This window comes from Euleptes europaea, chromosome 20 (genome assembly GCF_029931775.1).
Source record: "Euleptes europaea isolate rEulEur1 chromosome 20, rEulEur1.hap1, whole genome shotgun sequence".
NCBI classification, from domain to species: Eukaryota; Metazoa; Chordata; class Lepidosauria; order Squamata; family Sphaerodactylidae; genus Euleptes; species Euleptes europaea.
Window position 1 is genome coordinate 14,781,402 of NC_079331.1, and position 17,558 is coordinate 14,798,959.

General features: G+C 46.8%; 1 protein-coding gene across 1 annotated transcript in view; it reads left to right on the plus strand.

Annotated features, from left to right (window-relative positions):
* Window positions 1-17,558, plus strand: part of LOC130492297 (A-kinase anchor protein 13-like) — a 38,292-nt gene that overhangs the window by 11,903 nt on the left and 8,831 nt on the right. The window contains exon 3 of the mRNA XM_056866095.1: window positions 12,077-12,373. Within this exon, the coding sequence (XP_056722073.1) occupies window positions 12,077-12,373 (297 nt within the window). The remainder of the gene's footprint in view (window positions 1-12,076; window positions 12,374-17,558) is intronic.

A 17,558-nucleotide genomic window follows, 5' to 3' on the forward strand; every position in this document is an offset into this window, starting at 1 on the left:
ACCTTCTGCATGCCAAGCAGATGCTCTATCACTGAGCCACGGCCAGTGATCAATGCAGCCTTTATTTTAACCATTTGTATTTTAGAGTGCTCAATCAAAATTACTTTGTGTGTGTGTGTGTGTGGGGGTCCCCAACATGGTATACATGGGCACCCGCTAGGGTTGCCAACCTCCAGGTACTAGCCGGAGATCTCCTGCTATTACAAGTGATCTCCTGCCAATAGAGATCAGTTCCCCTGGAGAAAATGGCCACTTTGGCAATTGGACTCTATGGCATTGAAGGGGAGGGACTTAAATGCCATAGAGTCCAATGGCTAAAGCGGCCATTTTCTCCAGGTGAACTGATCTCTATTGGCAGGAGATCAGTAGTTATAGCAGGAGATCTCCAGCTAGTACCTGGAGGTTGGCAACCCTAGCGCCCGCCATGCCGGGTCAGAATTCCAAATGTGCCTGCAGGCTTTGGGGACCCCTGTTGCAGAACATCTTTTGCAGAACAAAACATAACAGATGATTTGCTTTTGGCTCTGCTCTTGGCAATGCACAGTCCGCTTGCACACCCCTTGGATACAGCAAGCCTCTCTCCAGTAAATAAAAGCCTGTCGTCTGGTTGCTGTTGTGTAAAGGCCACGGCTTCTCCTCCCCCAGTTCTGGCTTTATCTCTGTTGGCCCGGCTCTGTCCTTCTGGCCTCTCGCTCTGCAAGTGTACGTTAATCTTTTGTTTAAGTTGTATATTGAACCAGTTTCCTTGGAAATGAGGACAGTGACTCAGGGGCAGTGTTACTTGAGGGCTGCGGGATTAATAATGGGCAGGACACAGGCCGGGCCCTTGTTTATCCCACAGCTGGAGTTGCCAACCTCCAGGGAGTAGCTGGAGATCTCCTGCTGTGACAACGGATCTCCAGCTGATAGAGATCAGGTCCCCTGGAGAAAATGGCCGCTTTGGCAATTGTACTCCATGGCATTGAAGCCCTTCCCTTCCTTTCCCCAAACCCCACCCTCCTCAGGCTTTGCCCCCAAAACATCCTGCCAGTTGCGAAGAGGGACCTGGCAATCCTAATGATTAGGGTCTTCTGATCTCCTTCATGCAGATGGTGAGCGAAGGGTTGGCCATTCCCCTGTGATGTGGTGCCATAAGGCTGGAAGATGGGTGCATGAATATTGCAGATGGACAGGCCTCTTGCGTGGATCTTTCCATTCAGCACCATCCCTCCCCTCCCCAGTTTTGCTAAGGTCCCAACAAGTTTGACAGGGACTTTGCAGATAGTTAGGGTTGACATCCTCCAGGTGGTGGCTGGAGATCTCCTGCTATTACAACTGATCTCCAGCCAATAGAGATCAGTTCACCTGGAGAAAATGGATGCTTTGGAGGGTGGGCTCTATGGCATCACACCTCACTGAGGTCCCCGTCCTCCCCAGGCTCCATCCCCAAATCTCCAGGAGTTTCCCAACCTGGATCTGGCAACCCTACCCCCCATCCCCTGCCGGTGGCTGGGGGAGACCTGGCAACCCTACAACAGCCCCGTCATGTTCCCGTGCAAATTTGTGGCCTCCGCATGTTCACACATTATAGAACATTTATTTATTCATAACAGCCCATCTTTCTCAATGAGACTCAAGGCGGTTTACGCAGTATAAAGCAGTCCGGTTGTATAGCATGAGACATCTAGGGCTTTTTAGAGGATTTTTTTCTCCCCGGTTTATGAAAATATTCTTTGTCTGGTGAGTCCAGAAGAATAAACAAGTTGCATAAGAGACGGATCACTTAAAAGTAGAGTCATGCGGTTTTTTTAAAAAATATGCTTTTATTATGAAACTGCCCCCCCCCAACCCCAAACAATCCCCTAAAGGAGTATTATATAGCTGTGATCAGCAAGTTGCTTTCTGGAGAAAAATTTGAGAGGAGGGATTGTGAGAGGTCTCCGCGCCATCCTCAAAGACATGGGGGCCAGCTATTTCTGTTGCTAGACGCTGAAAGTTACTTCCAGTTTTCCTTTAGGAGCTTTTTTTCTGTAAAGTACAAAAAAAATTTTTTTCCCCAGCAGCAACATTTGTATTGAGCCCTTCCCCTGGGGAGCTCCCCCAGATCCATGTTATCCTCACAATAACCCTGTGAGGCAGGCTATCCACATCCTTACTGGTCCAAGATCACTTAGTGCTTGCTTGAGGGTTTTCCCCTTCATTTTATCTTCACACTAACCCTGTGAGGTGGGTTCATCAGAGAGCCACAGGAGGGGGAACCAACACCAAAATGTCAGGGAATGTGGTTAAGCATAACTGGTAGCAGCTCTTCAGTATTTCACAGAGAAGCTCTGTTTAACTGGATACCTAAAATGAACATATTCTGTAAAAAAAAAAATATTGCATACACACAAAGTAAGTATGCATATTGAAGTAGCTAAGAAACCCCCATCTGTCAGTATCTGCCTTTATTTTGTAGGCAAAAAGGAAAAGAAATGGCTACCTCCTTTACATGAGGTCTTCTCTCATGACTCTAGACTTTTTTAAACCAACACTATTACTTTTAGCAAGGACAGTTGGAGAGAGCTAGTTGCAAATATGTACACAGTAAGAGAGAGATTCTGGCCAGGTTTTGATAAGAACCTGATCTATGAAATGTCTCCATAATCTGATGTAGTGATGTTAACTTCCACCTGAATTATAAAAATATGTATTCAAATGGGAAAAAAGATCTGATGACTTCAGAGGAAGATCCAGTTAAGTGCATTAAGCATTTTTAGCTGTGCTGTGAAATCATGTTTGAGCAGAATCAGGCCCCACGGTGTTTTTAGAATCTCACTCTGCTATTTGAACATATAAAGTACCTGTTGAGTGTCCATTATCCGAACTGCTTGGGACCAGAAGTGGTCCGTATTTCGGATCTTTCCATATATTGGGATATTTTGGAATTTTTACATATACATAATGAGATATCTTGGGGATGGGACCCAAATTCATTTATGTATACATTCATTTTGTATACATTGAACCATCAGAAAGCAAAGGTGTAACTATCTCAGCAGAATACCCATACCAGCTGTTAAACAAGAGCAACAACAAACTAACAGTGGCAGGATTTCAGTCTCCACCTATGATGCAGGGTTCCCTATATTTATTTATTTTTAGGCGAGAGGAAACGTTGAAAGTAGGCACCACGGATTTGCCTGCGTGCCCGCACGAAAGGTCCAGTTTTCAAATCAGTCTGAATATGGGATGTACGGATAAGGGATGCTCTACCTGTACTTTACATAAAGCAACTGTCAACGTATACCATAAACATCAGAAACTCAAAACACAGTTTCTGAAAATATTTGACTGGCACCAGGAAAGGGGTTGGCGAGAACCAGGCTACCACAGGCAGCATGTTAGGGACCCTTGCTCTAACCACGATGCTACCTCTTGCTGGTATACTTATAGTTCACCTGTTCCATCTTTTTACCTTCTTGGCTTTGCGTGAGGATTATAGAAGAAGAAGAAGAGTTGGTTTTTACATGCCAATTTTCTCTACCTTTTAAGGAGAATCAAACCGGCTTACAATCTCCTTCCCTTCCCCTCCCCTCAACAGACACCCTGTGAGGTAAGTGAGGCTGAGAGAGCTCTAAGAGAGCTGTGACTAGCCCAAGGTCACCCAGCTGGCTTCATGTGGAGGAGTGGGGAACCAAACCCGGTTCTCCAGATTAGAGTCCACTGCTCCAAACCACTGCTCTTAACCACTACATCATGCTGGCTCTCCAAGATGGCCTTTAGAAAACCTGTGTGCGCACTTCCTGGACATTTGTCTACTCCAGGGGTGTCAAACTTAAGGCCCGGGGCCCGGATCAGGCCCCTTGAGAGTCCATATCTGTCCCGCAAGCCAGCCAAGGCAGCCACCACCTCCATTCTCAATCTGGGCTGGTGAGGCATGGCCTGGCCCGACCAAGTAAGATTGATGTCCTATCTGGCCCTCGTAACAATTGAGTCCGACACCCCTGGTCCACTCTTTGTCCTGGCAATGTCAGGGCTGGAGACGGCTGCATGAGGCCGTAGCGGGCTGTGTTTCTCCGGAGACTTAAAATAGCCATTGAAGCTGGCCTTCTATTGTTTGCTCCACGGGAACCCGAATTCCCCAAATAGGCTGCTTGGACAGGGTTGGTTGCTTCTCCTGCCTGGATAGGATATGAAGTCATGCGGGGAGGCGTCCAGCGACTTTGTTTAGCTGCAACAGTGTTCGGTCTCTGCGTGCTCCCTCCCCACGATAAGGAGCGTCTCTGGTTCGTCCCCACCTGTTCTGCATACAGCTGGGCGAGACGCGATCCAAGGGCCGTAGGTTTTATTTGCTGTTTTAGAGTTTCTAATAGCCTTTCTCAAGGACACGCTGGAGCATTCCAATGGCTGGCCTTGGACTAAGGCAGAGGGTGGAGAAAGCCTCAAGTTCAAATACCTGATAAACCTTGAAGGCTGAGTGCATTTTATCTGCATGCAGGGTGTTGTTTCTAAGACATAGGTGGCTACTGCATGCCTGGCACGTAGCACGTGTGTTTGCGGCACATCTGGGCGTAGGGTTGCCAACCTCCAGGTGGTAAAACAAGAAAAAAGAGCACCTCCGTGCTAATACCGTAAGGTTTTATCTGCATGCAGGGTGTTATTACTAAGACATAGGTGGCTACTGCATGCCTGGCACGTAGCACGTGTGTTTGCGGCACATCTGGGCGTAGGGTTGCCAACCTCCAGGTGGTAAAACAAGAAAAAAGAGCACCTCCGTGCTAATACCGTAAGGTTTTATCTGCATGCAGGGTGTTATTACTAAGACATAGGTGGCTACTGCATGCCTGGCACGTAGCACGTGTTTGCGGCACATCTGGGCGTAGGGTTGCCAACCTCCAGGTGGTAAAACAAGAAAAAAGAGCACCTCCGTGCTAATACCGTAAGGTTTGGAAACTGGCACGGGAAAAATACAGTACAATGATACAAAACAAGCTTAGCTGCTGCCTACACTTTGGAGTATCCTACGGGAACTGGTGAATTGACCTCATGGTATATAGAATTTAATTAGGCTTGGATACTTGATTGGAAATGGGGCTGAAGAAATATTCTTGAAATCCCCCACCCATCATGCTTAATGAAGACTTTGTGATCATTTATACATGTACCTGATGGACTTTTTAAACTATTTTCCTACATATATACACTAAGAAGATTGTACTATTTATTGACTGCTTCAAACCCGCCTTGTATATTTTGTATATATATTGTTCATTGTCACTTTTTGTAGTCCACTGTACTTGTTGAATTGTTTTGAAACACAATACATGTTTTGTATCATTGTACTGTATTTTTCCCGTGCCAGTTTCCAAACCTCCAGGTGGTGGCTGGAGATCTGCTGCTATTACAACTGGTTTCCAGGCAACGGAGATCAGTTCACCTGGAGAAAATGGCTACTTCAGAAGGTGGACTCTGTGGCATGAAGAGGGTTGCCAGGTCCCTCTTTGCCACCGGTGGGAGGTTTTTTGGGCGGAGCCTGAGGAGGGTGGGGTTTGGGGAGGGGAGGGACTTCAATGCCATAGAGTCCAATTGCCAAAGCGGTCATTTTCTCCAGGTGAACTGATCTCTATCGGCTGGAGGTCAGTTGTAATAGCAGGAGATCTCCAGCTAGTACCTGGAGGTTGGCAACCCTAGGCATGAAACCCCAATAAAGTCCCTCCCCTCCCCAAACCCAGCCTTCCTCAAGTTCCACCCCCAAAATCTCCAGGTGTTTCCCAACCCAGAGGTGGCAACCCTTTCTGGGCAGTACCAGGAAGGCTGTATGACGTCCTTTGGTGTCGGCCTCCCTTCTAGCCTGTTTTTTTCTAGGTTGGCAGACGATAGAGCAAGTGCTGTAACGCAGTGTGGCGTCCAATAGTGTTGCCAGTCATTGGCTGGCAGCAAGTGAGAGAAGGAAGAAGTGGGGATATGGGGAATGACATTGTGCCAACAGTATGATGTCATTTCCGGCGAGTACCCAGAAGTGTGACACGATGCTCTAGGATTCAGTCAACACTCTATGGTAAAGCCCTGGAGTTTTGCCACCGCGACATCATTTCCAGGTGTTCGCTGGAAGTGACATTGCACTGTTGGCATGATGCTGGCTTTCCGATGATTTTTCCCCTCATTGAGTGGCAGCAGTCAACAAAGAGGGAGGCAAGTACGGGGAGGGGACGTGGCTTGGTGGTAGAGCATCTGCTTGGCATGCAAAAGGTCCCGGGTTCAATCCCTGGCATCTGCAGTTAAAGGGACCAGGCAAATAGGTGATGTGAAAGACCCCTGCCTGAGACCCTGGAGAGCCGCTGCCGGTCAGAGAAGACAATACTGACTTTGATGGACCAAAGGTCTGATTCAATATAAGGATGCTTCATGTGTTCCCACTTTAGCAGGAGACCTGGTCTCCCTAGGTCCAGATGTTGTGTGCATCTGGGTGATGCTGCCTTGATACTGTCTTGGTGTCCCGTTTGCACCTGGGAGTGCACAGTCAAGCAAGCGAGGGCACATCATATTCTTTGCTAGGCTTTTATGCTACAAATGTACCTGTGCCTCTTGAAAACTATCCTTCTATTTAATTAGATTTTTTTGTTTTAACAGAGGTTTTATGCCAGCTTGATGTAGTGGTTAAGAGTGGTAGTTTGGAGTGGTGGACTCTCATCTGGAGAACCGGGTTTGATTCCCCACTCCTCCACATGAGCGGCGGAGGCTAATCCGGTGAACCGGGTTGGTTTCTCCACTCCTCCACATGAAGCCAGCTGGGTGGCCTTGGGCTAGTCACAGCTCTCTTCGAGCTCTCTCAGCCCCACCTACCTCTTCTCCTTCTTCTTCTGTGTTGGTGAGTTAGTAGACTGTCCTTTGAAAACGAAACAAGTAAAAGCTTGTTACGCTTTTGACTTTAATTTCCTTACACCTGGAAATCTCTCAGTTGTCCTTTGTGGCAAGTGGCTTCGATTGCAGAATGTTTGAGGCAAATGGGTGAGCTCATGTCGAAACAAGGCAGAAATATCAAAGGGGTGGGGGTTGACTTGAGTAATTTAAGTCCCTGCCACGCTCATTACTGAATAGCTTGCTTTGCTTTTGAACTAATTGCCAAAGTCAAAATGTTGTCCTCTTGGTCTGAAATCTTTGTCAGTTCCAAGGGAAGGAGGACATCAAAGGCGAATGAAAACCAGTGAACGTCTTGCCCTGGAGGAACACATTAAATGCTTTTGCTTAAGCCGGACGCTTGTTTGTTCTGTTTTAAATCCAAGTAGCCACTGTGCTCTTTAACTCTGCATCCTCTCCACCATTTCATGAGTGATAACAGGACTAGTATCTCTGCTCGAGCTATACTATTTATTTTGTTCGTTTATTTAGATATTTATAGCCTGTTTTTCTCCACTATGGGGACCTCGAATAGCTTACCACATCGTTCTCCCCTTCTAATTTTATCCTCATAGCAACTACCCTGTTAGGTAGATTAGAGACTGGCCCAAATTCCTCAGCAAGCTTCTAGTGGAAGACTGGGGATTTGGACTGGGGTCTCCTAGGTTCTGGTGGTGGAAAGCACGGTCAAGTCACAGCTGACTTATGGCAACCCAGTAGTGTTTCCAAGGTAAGAGACTAACAGAGGTGGTTTCCCATTGCCTTACCTCTGTGTAGCAATCCTGCCCTTCCTTGGTGGTCTCCCATCCAAGTACTAACCAGGGCCAACCCTGCTTAGCTTCCGAGATCTGGCAAGATCGGGCTAGCCTAACCGCTACACCGTGCAGATTCTTCCTCCCATGTTACTTAGAGAGAGCCAGTGTGGTGTAGTGGTTAAGAGCGGTGGTTTGGAGCAGTGGAGTCTGATCTGGAGAACCGGGTTTGATTCCCCACTCCTACACATGAGCGGTGGACGCTAATCTGGTGTATCGGATTGGTTTCCCCACTCCTACACATGAAGCCAGCTGGGTGACCTTGGGCTAGTCACAGCTCTCTTGGAGCTCTCTCAGCCCCACCTACCTCACAAGGGTGTCTGTTGTGGAGAGGGGAAGGGAAGGTGATTGTAAGCCAGTTTGAATCTCCCTTAAGTGGTAGAGAAAGTCAGCATATTAAAACCAACTCTTCTTGCTGAGAGCACTTTTTTGACCGCTGTTGCATTCAGGCACACAGAATCAGTTGGTTTTGCACCGATTTGAAAAGTGCTCCTATGACTCACCCCCCCTTTCAACCAATATCCCACTCTCTCAGCTCGGCCATATATGCTGAGGGAAAAGCGTTGGCCTGAGTGTATTTGTGAGGAGATTATTTTCCTTCTCTTCCAGTCCCACACCAGTATTTACCTCAGAGAGAAATAGGACACCAGAGGCTTTTTAACTTAAACAGACAAAACAGGGAAGTTTATTGAACAGAACTCACAGAGATTGGTTTTCAAGGAAAAGGCAGAAATTGGAGGGAAAACTCAAAGTCAGGTTTATCTACATAAGATTACTTCAGAGAGATAGCTTAGATGTTTTCTTCACTCAAGTTCCTTCAGTTCTTAGTTTCACGCTTACTCAGATTCAGACTCTCAGACTCTGTCCCCAGCCTAGCTCACAGGAGCGAAGGAAGTCTGAGTTCCTTTCCCTCCTCAGAGAACTCACAGAAGTTTGGGGAAATATCCAAAATCCCTCTTCCAGTTTTCTCTGATTACCCCACACCAGTGGCTGTAATCCTTCACACCTCCCTGCTACCGGAATAGCTCTACCTCAGAGACTATTTCCCCTTTGCGACCTGAGAATGGGCTCTCTCTAACCCAATTCTCACTGCTGTCACTACCACAGGTTGTGTGTGTTTCAATAGCTTCGGCTTTAACAGAACCCTTCAGGTTCACAGAGTACAGTCTGGCTTCCGCTCAGTCTTGCTACCAAGCTTCTAATCTATCACAGCCTTCTCTGGCTTGTCCCAAGCTTCGACTACTTTCACAGCCTTCTATCCAGGCTGGGTCCCAAGCTTCGAATGCTTTCACAGCCTTCTATCCAGGCTGGGTCCCAAGCTTCGACTACTTTCACAGCCTTCTATCCAGGCTGGGCCCAAGCTTCGACTACTTTCACAGCCTTCTATCCAGGCTGGGTCCCAAGCTTCGACTACTTTCACAGCCTTCTATCCAGGCTGGGCCCAAGCTTCGACTACTTTCACAGCCTTCTATCCAGGCTGGGTCCCAAGCTTCGAATGCTTTCACAGCCTTCTCTCTAGGCTGGAGAGAAACTTCGACTACTTTCACAGCCTTCTATCCAGGCTGGGTCCCAAGCTTCGAATGCTTTCTGTCTCTCAGAGCTCAGGGTGTCAGCTCGCTTGCTCTGTCCACTCTTGGTCTGTCAGCTCTTGCTGCAGATTAACCCCTTATCCGTCACAACTCCATAACCGCAGCATTATATTTATTATGATTATTCTCTCCCCCTGTTTCTAGAACTGACCAAGATGGACTTCCCTAATTTTTTTTAAAAGTTATATTTTTATCTGTATTGGGGCACATGTGCCATAGAACGTGACAACTTGTGACCAAAGCTGTTGCTTAGCCTGCATTTTAAACAAACATGATGGATGGATGGATGGATGGATGGATGGGCGGGCGGGCGGGCAGGCAGGCAGGCAGGCAGGCGAGCCAGCGTGGTTAGGCAGTGTTGTAGAACTCTTCTGCTGTTCTAATTCCTTTTCTCCAGCCAGTTTTGTGTGCTGAAGTCAAATCAAATTTTATTTCGATACAATGCCAGCTCTGAATAAAAATCAAAGTCAGGTTAAAATAATAAATGTTGATGGTTCTGTGAGGGATGATTTGAAGAAGAGGAGGAAAGATCTTCTACGGGGAAAGGTTTTCAACCAGTCGTTTATAAATCCCACTAGACCGGAGGCAAAATTTGGCTGCTTGAGTGGTTATCTCCTGAGAGGAGTGTGTGCTGAAGTCAATTTTTTTGTTTTCTTTCTTTTTTCTAATTATAACATAATTCTTTTTACAAAATTTAAAAAATAATCCATACATCATTTCAAACAGTAAGCCCAAACAACATTACAGAACAATAAACCCACAGAACATTCCAAAACCCATAAACACTTTGCATATCCTCATCTCCACATTCTAAACTTTTTTATTTATTTAAAATTTTCAAAAACATACAAACAAACATACACACATCTCAGTCATCCATATATATACAATATGAACAGTCTTTCAGGGAGATCATTTTGAATCAGTACTAATGTCAATCTGAGCATTTATTTAATCGTTAGTCTACTTAAATCCCATATGCATATTTTCTCTACTTTCCAAGCTAACAATAAAAAAAGGTAAAGGTAGTCCCCTGTGCAAGCACCAGGTCATTCCTGACCCATGGGGTGATGTCACATCCTGACGTTTACTAAGCAGACTTTGTTTGCGGGGTGGTTTGCCAGTGCCTTTCCCAGTCATTTTCCTTTCACCCCCAGCAAGCAGGGTACTCATTTTACCGACCTGGGAAGGATGGAAGGCTGAGCCAACCTTGAGCCATCTACCTGAGACCAACTTCCGCTGGGATCGAATTCAGGTTGTGAGCAGAGCTTGAACTGCAGTACTGCAGCTTACCGCTCTGCGGAACGGGGCTCTATACTTAATATTTAATAATACAGTTCTTGTTTTGCAATCTATGCTTCATTTTTGTTCTTCATCTGCTACTCTAGACTTGACTATTACATAAACGTTCTAAACCTTTAAGCATATTTTCCATTCTAGAAATTATCAGGTTCCTGGTTTTCTCTTTCGCTGGTTTCTGCACTGCTTGGAAAGGGACTTCTCCGGTTCCCGCTCAGCAGTGAATACTTGAAGTTTTCGAGCCAGTTTTCGAGCCAGGGTGGGGGGAAGATATGAATCCCTTTGCATGAAGAAAAAAAAAATCAATTAAAAAAAAGAGAGGGTTGAGGGCTGATTCACGCAGACTGAGGTAATGGGCAGAACAGCAGTTTCCAGTAATTAGTGAATAGTCTGTGTTGTTCTGGCACAAGCGGACTTGACATCACTGTGTCGACGGGCGGGGAGGGGGAAGCGAGAGCGGACAGAGTCTGCAGAGAACTTGAAACGCCAGCCCGGTTGTTAAAGGGACTTGGTTTGGCCATTGCAAAACAATGCCCCGGCTGGAATTATGCATGCTTCCACCTCTGAAATTGTCATTGGAGTTTACTCTCTGGGCCTGGTGGTGTTCCTGCATTACTAAACAAAATCGATGGAAAACTCAGAGAAGCCGTGGAAAAATCAGCTTAAGTTTGGCCATTGCTGTCTCCTGCCTCCGCGTGGGCTGAGAGAGTTCTGAGAGAACTGTGACAGGCCCAGGGTCACCCAGCAGGCTTCATGCGGAGGAGCGGGGAATCAAACCCGGCTCTCCCGATTAGAGTCCGCCGCTCATGTGGAGCAGTGGAGAATTGAACCTGGTTCTCCAAGAAGAGTTGGTTTTTATATGCCGATTTTCTCTACCAATTCAGGAAGGATCAAACCGGCTTACAATCACCTTCCCTGGTGTAGTGGTTAAGAGCAGTGGTTTGGAGCTGTGGAGTCTGATCGGGAGACCGGGTTCGATTCCCCACTCCTCCACATGAGCAGCGGAGGCTAATCTGGTGAACTGGATTTGTTTCCCAACGTCTACACACAAAGCTGGGTGACCTTGGGCAAGTCACAGCTCTGTTAGAGCTCTCTCAGCCCCACCTACCTCACAGGGTGTCTGTTGTGGGGAGGGGAAGGGAAGGTGATTATAAGCTGGTTTGAGTCTCCCTAAGTGGTAGAGAAAGTCGGCAAATAAAACCCAACTCTTCTTCTTCTTCTCTCCCTGCAACAGACACCCTGTGAGGTAGGTGGGGCTGAGAGAACTGTGACTAGCCCAAGGTCACCCAGCTGGTTTCATGTGTAGGAGCTGGGAAACAAATCCAGTTCTCCAGATCAGAGTCCACCGCTCCAAATCACCGCTCTTCACCACTAGACCATGCTGGCTCTCCAGATTAGAGTCTGCCACTCTTAACCACTGGTTATCCCTAAATTGGTCACTGCTACAGAACAAAAGTGTTACAGCCTCGAGCAAACGCACCCTCTCAGTTGCTTCCCTGTTTTATTTTTGCTTCACAGGCCACGACTGCTGTGAGACGGTGAAAGTCTCTCTCTGCGTTGCCAAGCCAGGCTTCCCTGCCCTGGTGGTGGACGAAGGCAGCTTCCAGTTCGTCCAGGACGAAGCGTACGATGCCGCTCAGTTCTTAGCCACCTGCGCGGGCAACCAGCAAGCGCTGAACTTCACAAGGTTCCTGGACCGGTCCAGGCCGCCCTCTGGAGATGTGGAGTTTCTCGACGAGAAAGTGGCCCTGGCTTTCCGTCACCTGAAGTTGCCAACGGGATGGAATGTACTGGGGGCAGATCATACCCTAAATGGTAAGGCGTGGCCACTGTCTCTGTGTGTGGGCCAGTGTTTGTTGGTCATATCTGATAGTCTTGAGCCTCAGATTGAGTGGAGAGGGTAGCTGCAGGATAGCCTTATCAATCTAGGGTAGTGGATCTCAACCCTTTTTTTGCTCCGTTCCCCCCTTTCACCATTGTTTGGAATATAATTACCCCCCTTCCCAAGATAGTCATAAACTTTATTGAATGTCACAGATTAAATTAAAAACAAACTACAATTTTACAGATTGTACATAATGTACAGGACATCACGCTTTGCTGAATAGTGGTCCCAATTCCCCCCCCCCCCGAACCCTAAAATTCCCCCTTGTTGTTGTTTTTATATAAATATTTTTATTGGTTTTCCATATTAAATAAGGGTACAGGGAAAAAGAAAAAGGGAAAAAGGAACCCGTCGATTAAACAGTAGTTAACATTAAAAAACAAAAACAAAACAAATACATAAATTCCCCCCTTGTTGAGAACCCATGATCTAGTGTAATAACCTTAAAGGTTGTGTGTGTTAAGTGCCGTCAAGTCGCTTCTGACTCATGGCGACCCTGTAACTCAGTGTCCTCCAAAATGTCCTATCCTTAACAGCCTTGCTCAGGTCTTGTAAATTGAGGGCTGTGGCTTCTTTTATAGAGTCAATCCATCTCTTTTCCACTGCTGCCTTCAACTTTTCCTAGCATGATTGTCTTTTCCAGTGACTCTTTTCTTCTCATAATGTGACCAAAGTACGACAGCCTCGGTTTAGTCATTTGAGCTTCTAGGGTCAGATCAGGCCTTATTTGATCTAGAACCCTCTGATTTTGTTTTTTTTTGTTTTTTTGGCGGTCCGAGGTATCCGTAACACTTTCCTCCAACACCACATTTCAAAGGAATCTGCTTTCTTCCTGTCAGCTTTCTTCATTGTCCAGCTTTCACACCCTTCATAGTAATAGGGAATACGATGGCATGAATTAACTTGATCTTGATTGCTGGTGACACATCCTTACACTTAAGAATCTTTTCTAGCTCCTTCATGGCTGCCCTTCCCAGTCTCTCAACCTTAAAGGTTGGCAATTTATTTTAGCTTAAATTTTCATGAACGAGTGCTGAACTGGGATTCATCGAGAAATCGAACATTCCCCCCACCCCAGGTTTAAATAAGGACTTGGATATCCTCACTCACGATAGGAGCCAATAGCTCAGCATGACCCACCCTTTATCATAAAATCATAGTTGGAAGGGATCACCGGGGTCATCTAGTCCAACCCTCTGCACAATGCAGGAAATTCACAACTACCTCCACCCCCACCCTTCCCCAGTGATCCCTACTCCATGCTCAGAAGATGGCCCAATGCCCTCCCTCTCATGATCTGCCTAAGGTCATAGAATCAGCATTGCTGACAGATGTCCATCTAGCCTCTGCTTAAAAACCTCCAGGGAAGGAGAGCTCACCACCTCCTGAGGAAGCCTGTTCCACTGAGGAACCGCTCCAACTGTTAGAAAGTTCCTCTTAGCGTTTAGACGGAAACTCTTTTGATTTAATTTCAACCCGTTGGTTCTGGTCCGACCTTCTGGGGCAACAGAAAACAACTCTGCACCCTCCTCTATATGACAGCCCTTCAAGTACTTGAAGATGGTTATCATATCCCCTCTCAGTTTTCTCCTGTTCAGGCTAAACATACCCAGCTCCTTCAACCTTTCCTCATAGGACTTTATTGCCAGACCCCTCACCATCTTTGTTGCCCTCCTCTAGACATGTTCCAGCTGCACATGCAACCTTTATGGACGTTGGGTGATTCTGTTTATTGCCTCTTCCCTGATTGAGAGCTGATTGGATGTTTGTCCTGTTTTCCCGTCTCTATACTTTGAATAGCGTGAATTCTCTTGGGTTGGTTGTTGTTTCTAGCCAACCTCTTTTGGTCACTTGTCCCACCGTTGTATTGCTTGCACCTTTGAGAACGAATGTTTCTTCCATGGCTGTTTCCGCTCCATGCATCTGATGAAGCGAGCTCTGACTCACGAAAACTGATGCTGGAAAGCATTAAAGGCCCTGCCTCACTTCTTAATTACGATGCTTGGATGGAGGTCCCACTGGCGTTGGAGTTTTAAAAAAATCTGCAGTTGCTTTTAGCTATTTTCCATGGCTTCGGGGATTAATGTGGCTTTTTAGTTGTGCTTGTGTGTGTGTTTGTGTGGAACATGTCAAGAAACTTTAAGAGTTAGGATTGAATAAACTTGCTTCCTTGCGGACTGCTGAAGTCATTACCCGGCTGTTGTGTAACCACCCCCGTGTGTTCTTTCTGTAAACAAGGAAATTGGGAAGCATCTTTTTTCTTTCTTTTTTTAACTGAGTGGTCACAATGCTGTGTGCATTCGGTGGTTTTTGGAACTCAAGTACGACCTCAGGGCTATTGTATGCTGGTAGCAGCGTGATCCACACCAGTCGCTCTTCACATCTTCTCTTATTGTCTGGCTTTTCCAAACTTTCTGGCTCCCAGGAAAATCTCAGTTAACCCATCTGCCCAAGAGGCAGCAAATGTGTCATGGAACTCTGTTGAGCTGCAGATAGGGTTGCCAACCTCCAGGTACTAGCTGGAGATCTGCTATTACACCTGATCTCCGGCCAATAGAGATCCGTTCCCCTGGAGAAAACAGCCGCTTTGGCCGTTGGTCTCTATGGCATTGAAGTCCCTCCTCTCCCCAAACCCCGCCCTCCTCAGGCTCCGTCCCAGAAACCTCCCACCAGTGGTGGAAAGGGACCTGGCTATCCTAGCTGCAGAGGACTGTGGCATATGTCCTCTGGTGAGGCATGGATAGGGTTGCCAGATCCGGGATGGGAAATACCTAGAGATTTGGGAGGTGGATCCTGAAAAGGATATGGTTTGGGGAGTGGAGGGACTTCAGTGGGGTATAATGCCATAGAGTCCACCTTCTGCCATTTTCTCTAGAGGAACTTCAATTTGTTGCCTGGAGATCAGTTGTAATAGTGGGAGATCTCCAGCCACCACCTTGAGGTTGGCAACCCTAGGCACCAGCCAGGCCTGTAGAATCAGTGGTATGTACCCAGCCATCTGCAAACATAAATTTCCCCCAATTCTTCTTCATTCTTGGATTCTGACTCCCAGGATGATTATTCCTAGGGTTGGAGGGACCATGTGGTGCATGGGATCTAGTGGGGAGGGACATGGGGATGGAATCTACCTGTTTCCTCAGCAGAGCTGCCCTTGCAGAAGGAGGAGGAGCGATTTCACCCCCTTGTTCCTTACCCCATGCCCCAACCTGTGTGATCTTTTCTCCATGCGGTCCCAGTGACCCTGTGAATGATGTTTCCATGAGTCAGAAGGGGCTTCAGCAATGGAGAAGAATGCAAGAAATTCTTGTTCCATGCACCAAGTGGTAGGATGTGTGCCAGTGTTCCTTAATGGTACTGTGCAGCTTGGGGGAAAAGATGAGAGCCAGAGCGGTGTAGTGGTTAAGGAGCAGTGGACTCTAATCTGGAGAACCGGGTTTGCTTCCCCACTCCTCCACATGAATCCTGCTGGGTGACCTTGGGCTAGTCACAGTTCTCTCCGAACCGTCTCAGCCCCACCAACCTCACAAGGTGTCTGTTATGGGGAGGGGAAGGGAAGGTGATTGTAATCCGGTTTGAGTCTCCTTAAAGGTAGAGAAAACCGGAGTATAAAAACCTCTTCTTCTTCAACTGGGGGAAACTCCTTGTATTCCATGATTAATCATTGTAAAGGGGAGCTGTGAAATTCTCTGTCTTTGCCAAACGGATTTGGTGGTGGAAACTGCCATCAATTCACAGCCGATTCATGGTGAAAACCCATAGTCCTCGCCTGACATTTTTATCACATGCAGAGCGCTTCAGACATTGTCATTTTGCATGTCTTTACAACAAGGTGACAAGAAGGATGAGTATCTCCCCTCACCCCCGGAGACCATAGTCCTTGGGAGATGGCCAAAGGACCCATGGAGAATGCCCCTTGGAATGTATCCGCAAGGGCCAATTTAATACCACGGGTCAGACGTTAAGCTTGATGGTTTTGGAAAAGCTTGAGGGGGTGATTGGCTCTTAACTTATCGAGAAAATGAAGAAAATAGCCAGGATTATGTTGGAATGTACTAGAGAGGTGGGGAAAGGGCTTCTGGAAAGTATCCGTTGTGGCTGCCGAGATTTAGAAAGGATTTCAGAAGTTAATCTGGAATTAAATGTCACCAGGAAGGAGATGCTGTGCCTACCGAGTTCTTGTAATCCTGTATTCTGAAAAGTCCACGAGCATGCGGAAAGGTGCCCTTTCTGATTCCAACGGGTAAAATAAATCCAGGGCTGCTGATGAAGAAGAAGAGTTGGTTTTTGTATGCCGCCTTTCGCTACCACTTAAAGATGAATCAAACAGGCTTACAATCACCTTCCCTTCCCCTTCCCTACAACAAACACCCTGTGAGGTAGGTGAGGCTGAGAGAGCTCTAAGAGAGCTGTGACTAGCCCAAGGTCACCCAGCTGGCTTCACGTGGAGGAGTGGGGAAACCAACCCGGTTCACCAGATTAACGTCTGCCGCTCATGTGGAGGAGTGGGGAATCAAACACGGTTCTCCAGATTAGAGTCTGCCACTCTTAACTACTTCACATGAAGCCAGCTGGGTGATATTGGGCTAGTCACAGCTCTCTCAGAGCTCTCTCAGCCTCACCTACCCCCCAAGGTGTCTGTTGTGGGGAGGGGAAGGGAAGGTGATTATAAACCGGTTTGAGTCTCCTTAAAAAAAATAGAAAAACTCAGGGTATAAAAAAACACCTTCTTCTCCTCCCTCCATGTGTGAGGAATGTGTTCACACAGAAGAGCGCTTGATTCCATGAGCCATTGGAAGTGGGTACAGCCCAGAGTTTGGGGTTAGTGAGAACTTGACCAAGGTGTGAAGTTACCTGTGGGTGGGTTTTGGGACAAGAGGTTGCCTAAATCTACAATAGTGGTTTTTCTGTTAGTGATTATGGTGGTTTTATTAATGCGTTATAAATATACTGAATGCCGGGCTGGTCCTAGGACAAATAGCTCTTATCTAGGATTTGATCCTGAATGAATAGGCCAGTGGTCAATGTAAGCCACTAGTTTCAGATGCCATACATTAGATGTCTTGGTTCTTTTAAGTGCATTAGCCAATGGTTTTCATATTCTCTGTGCTGATTTGA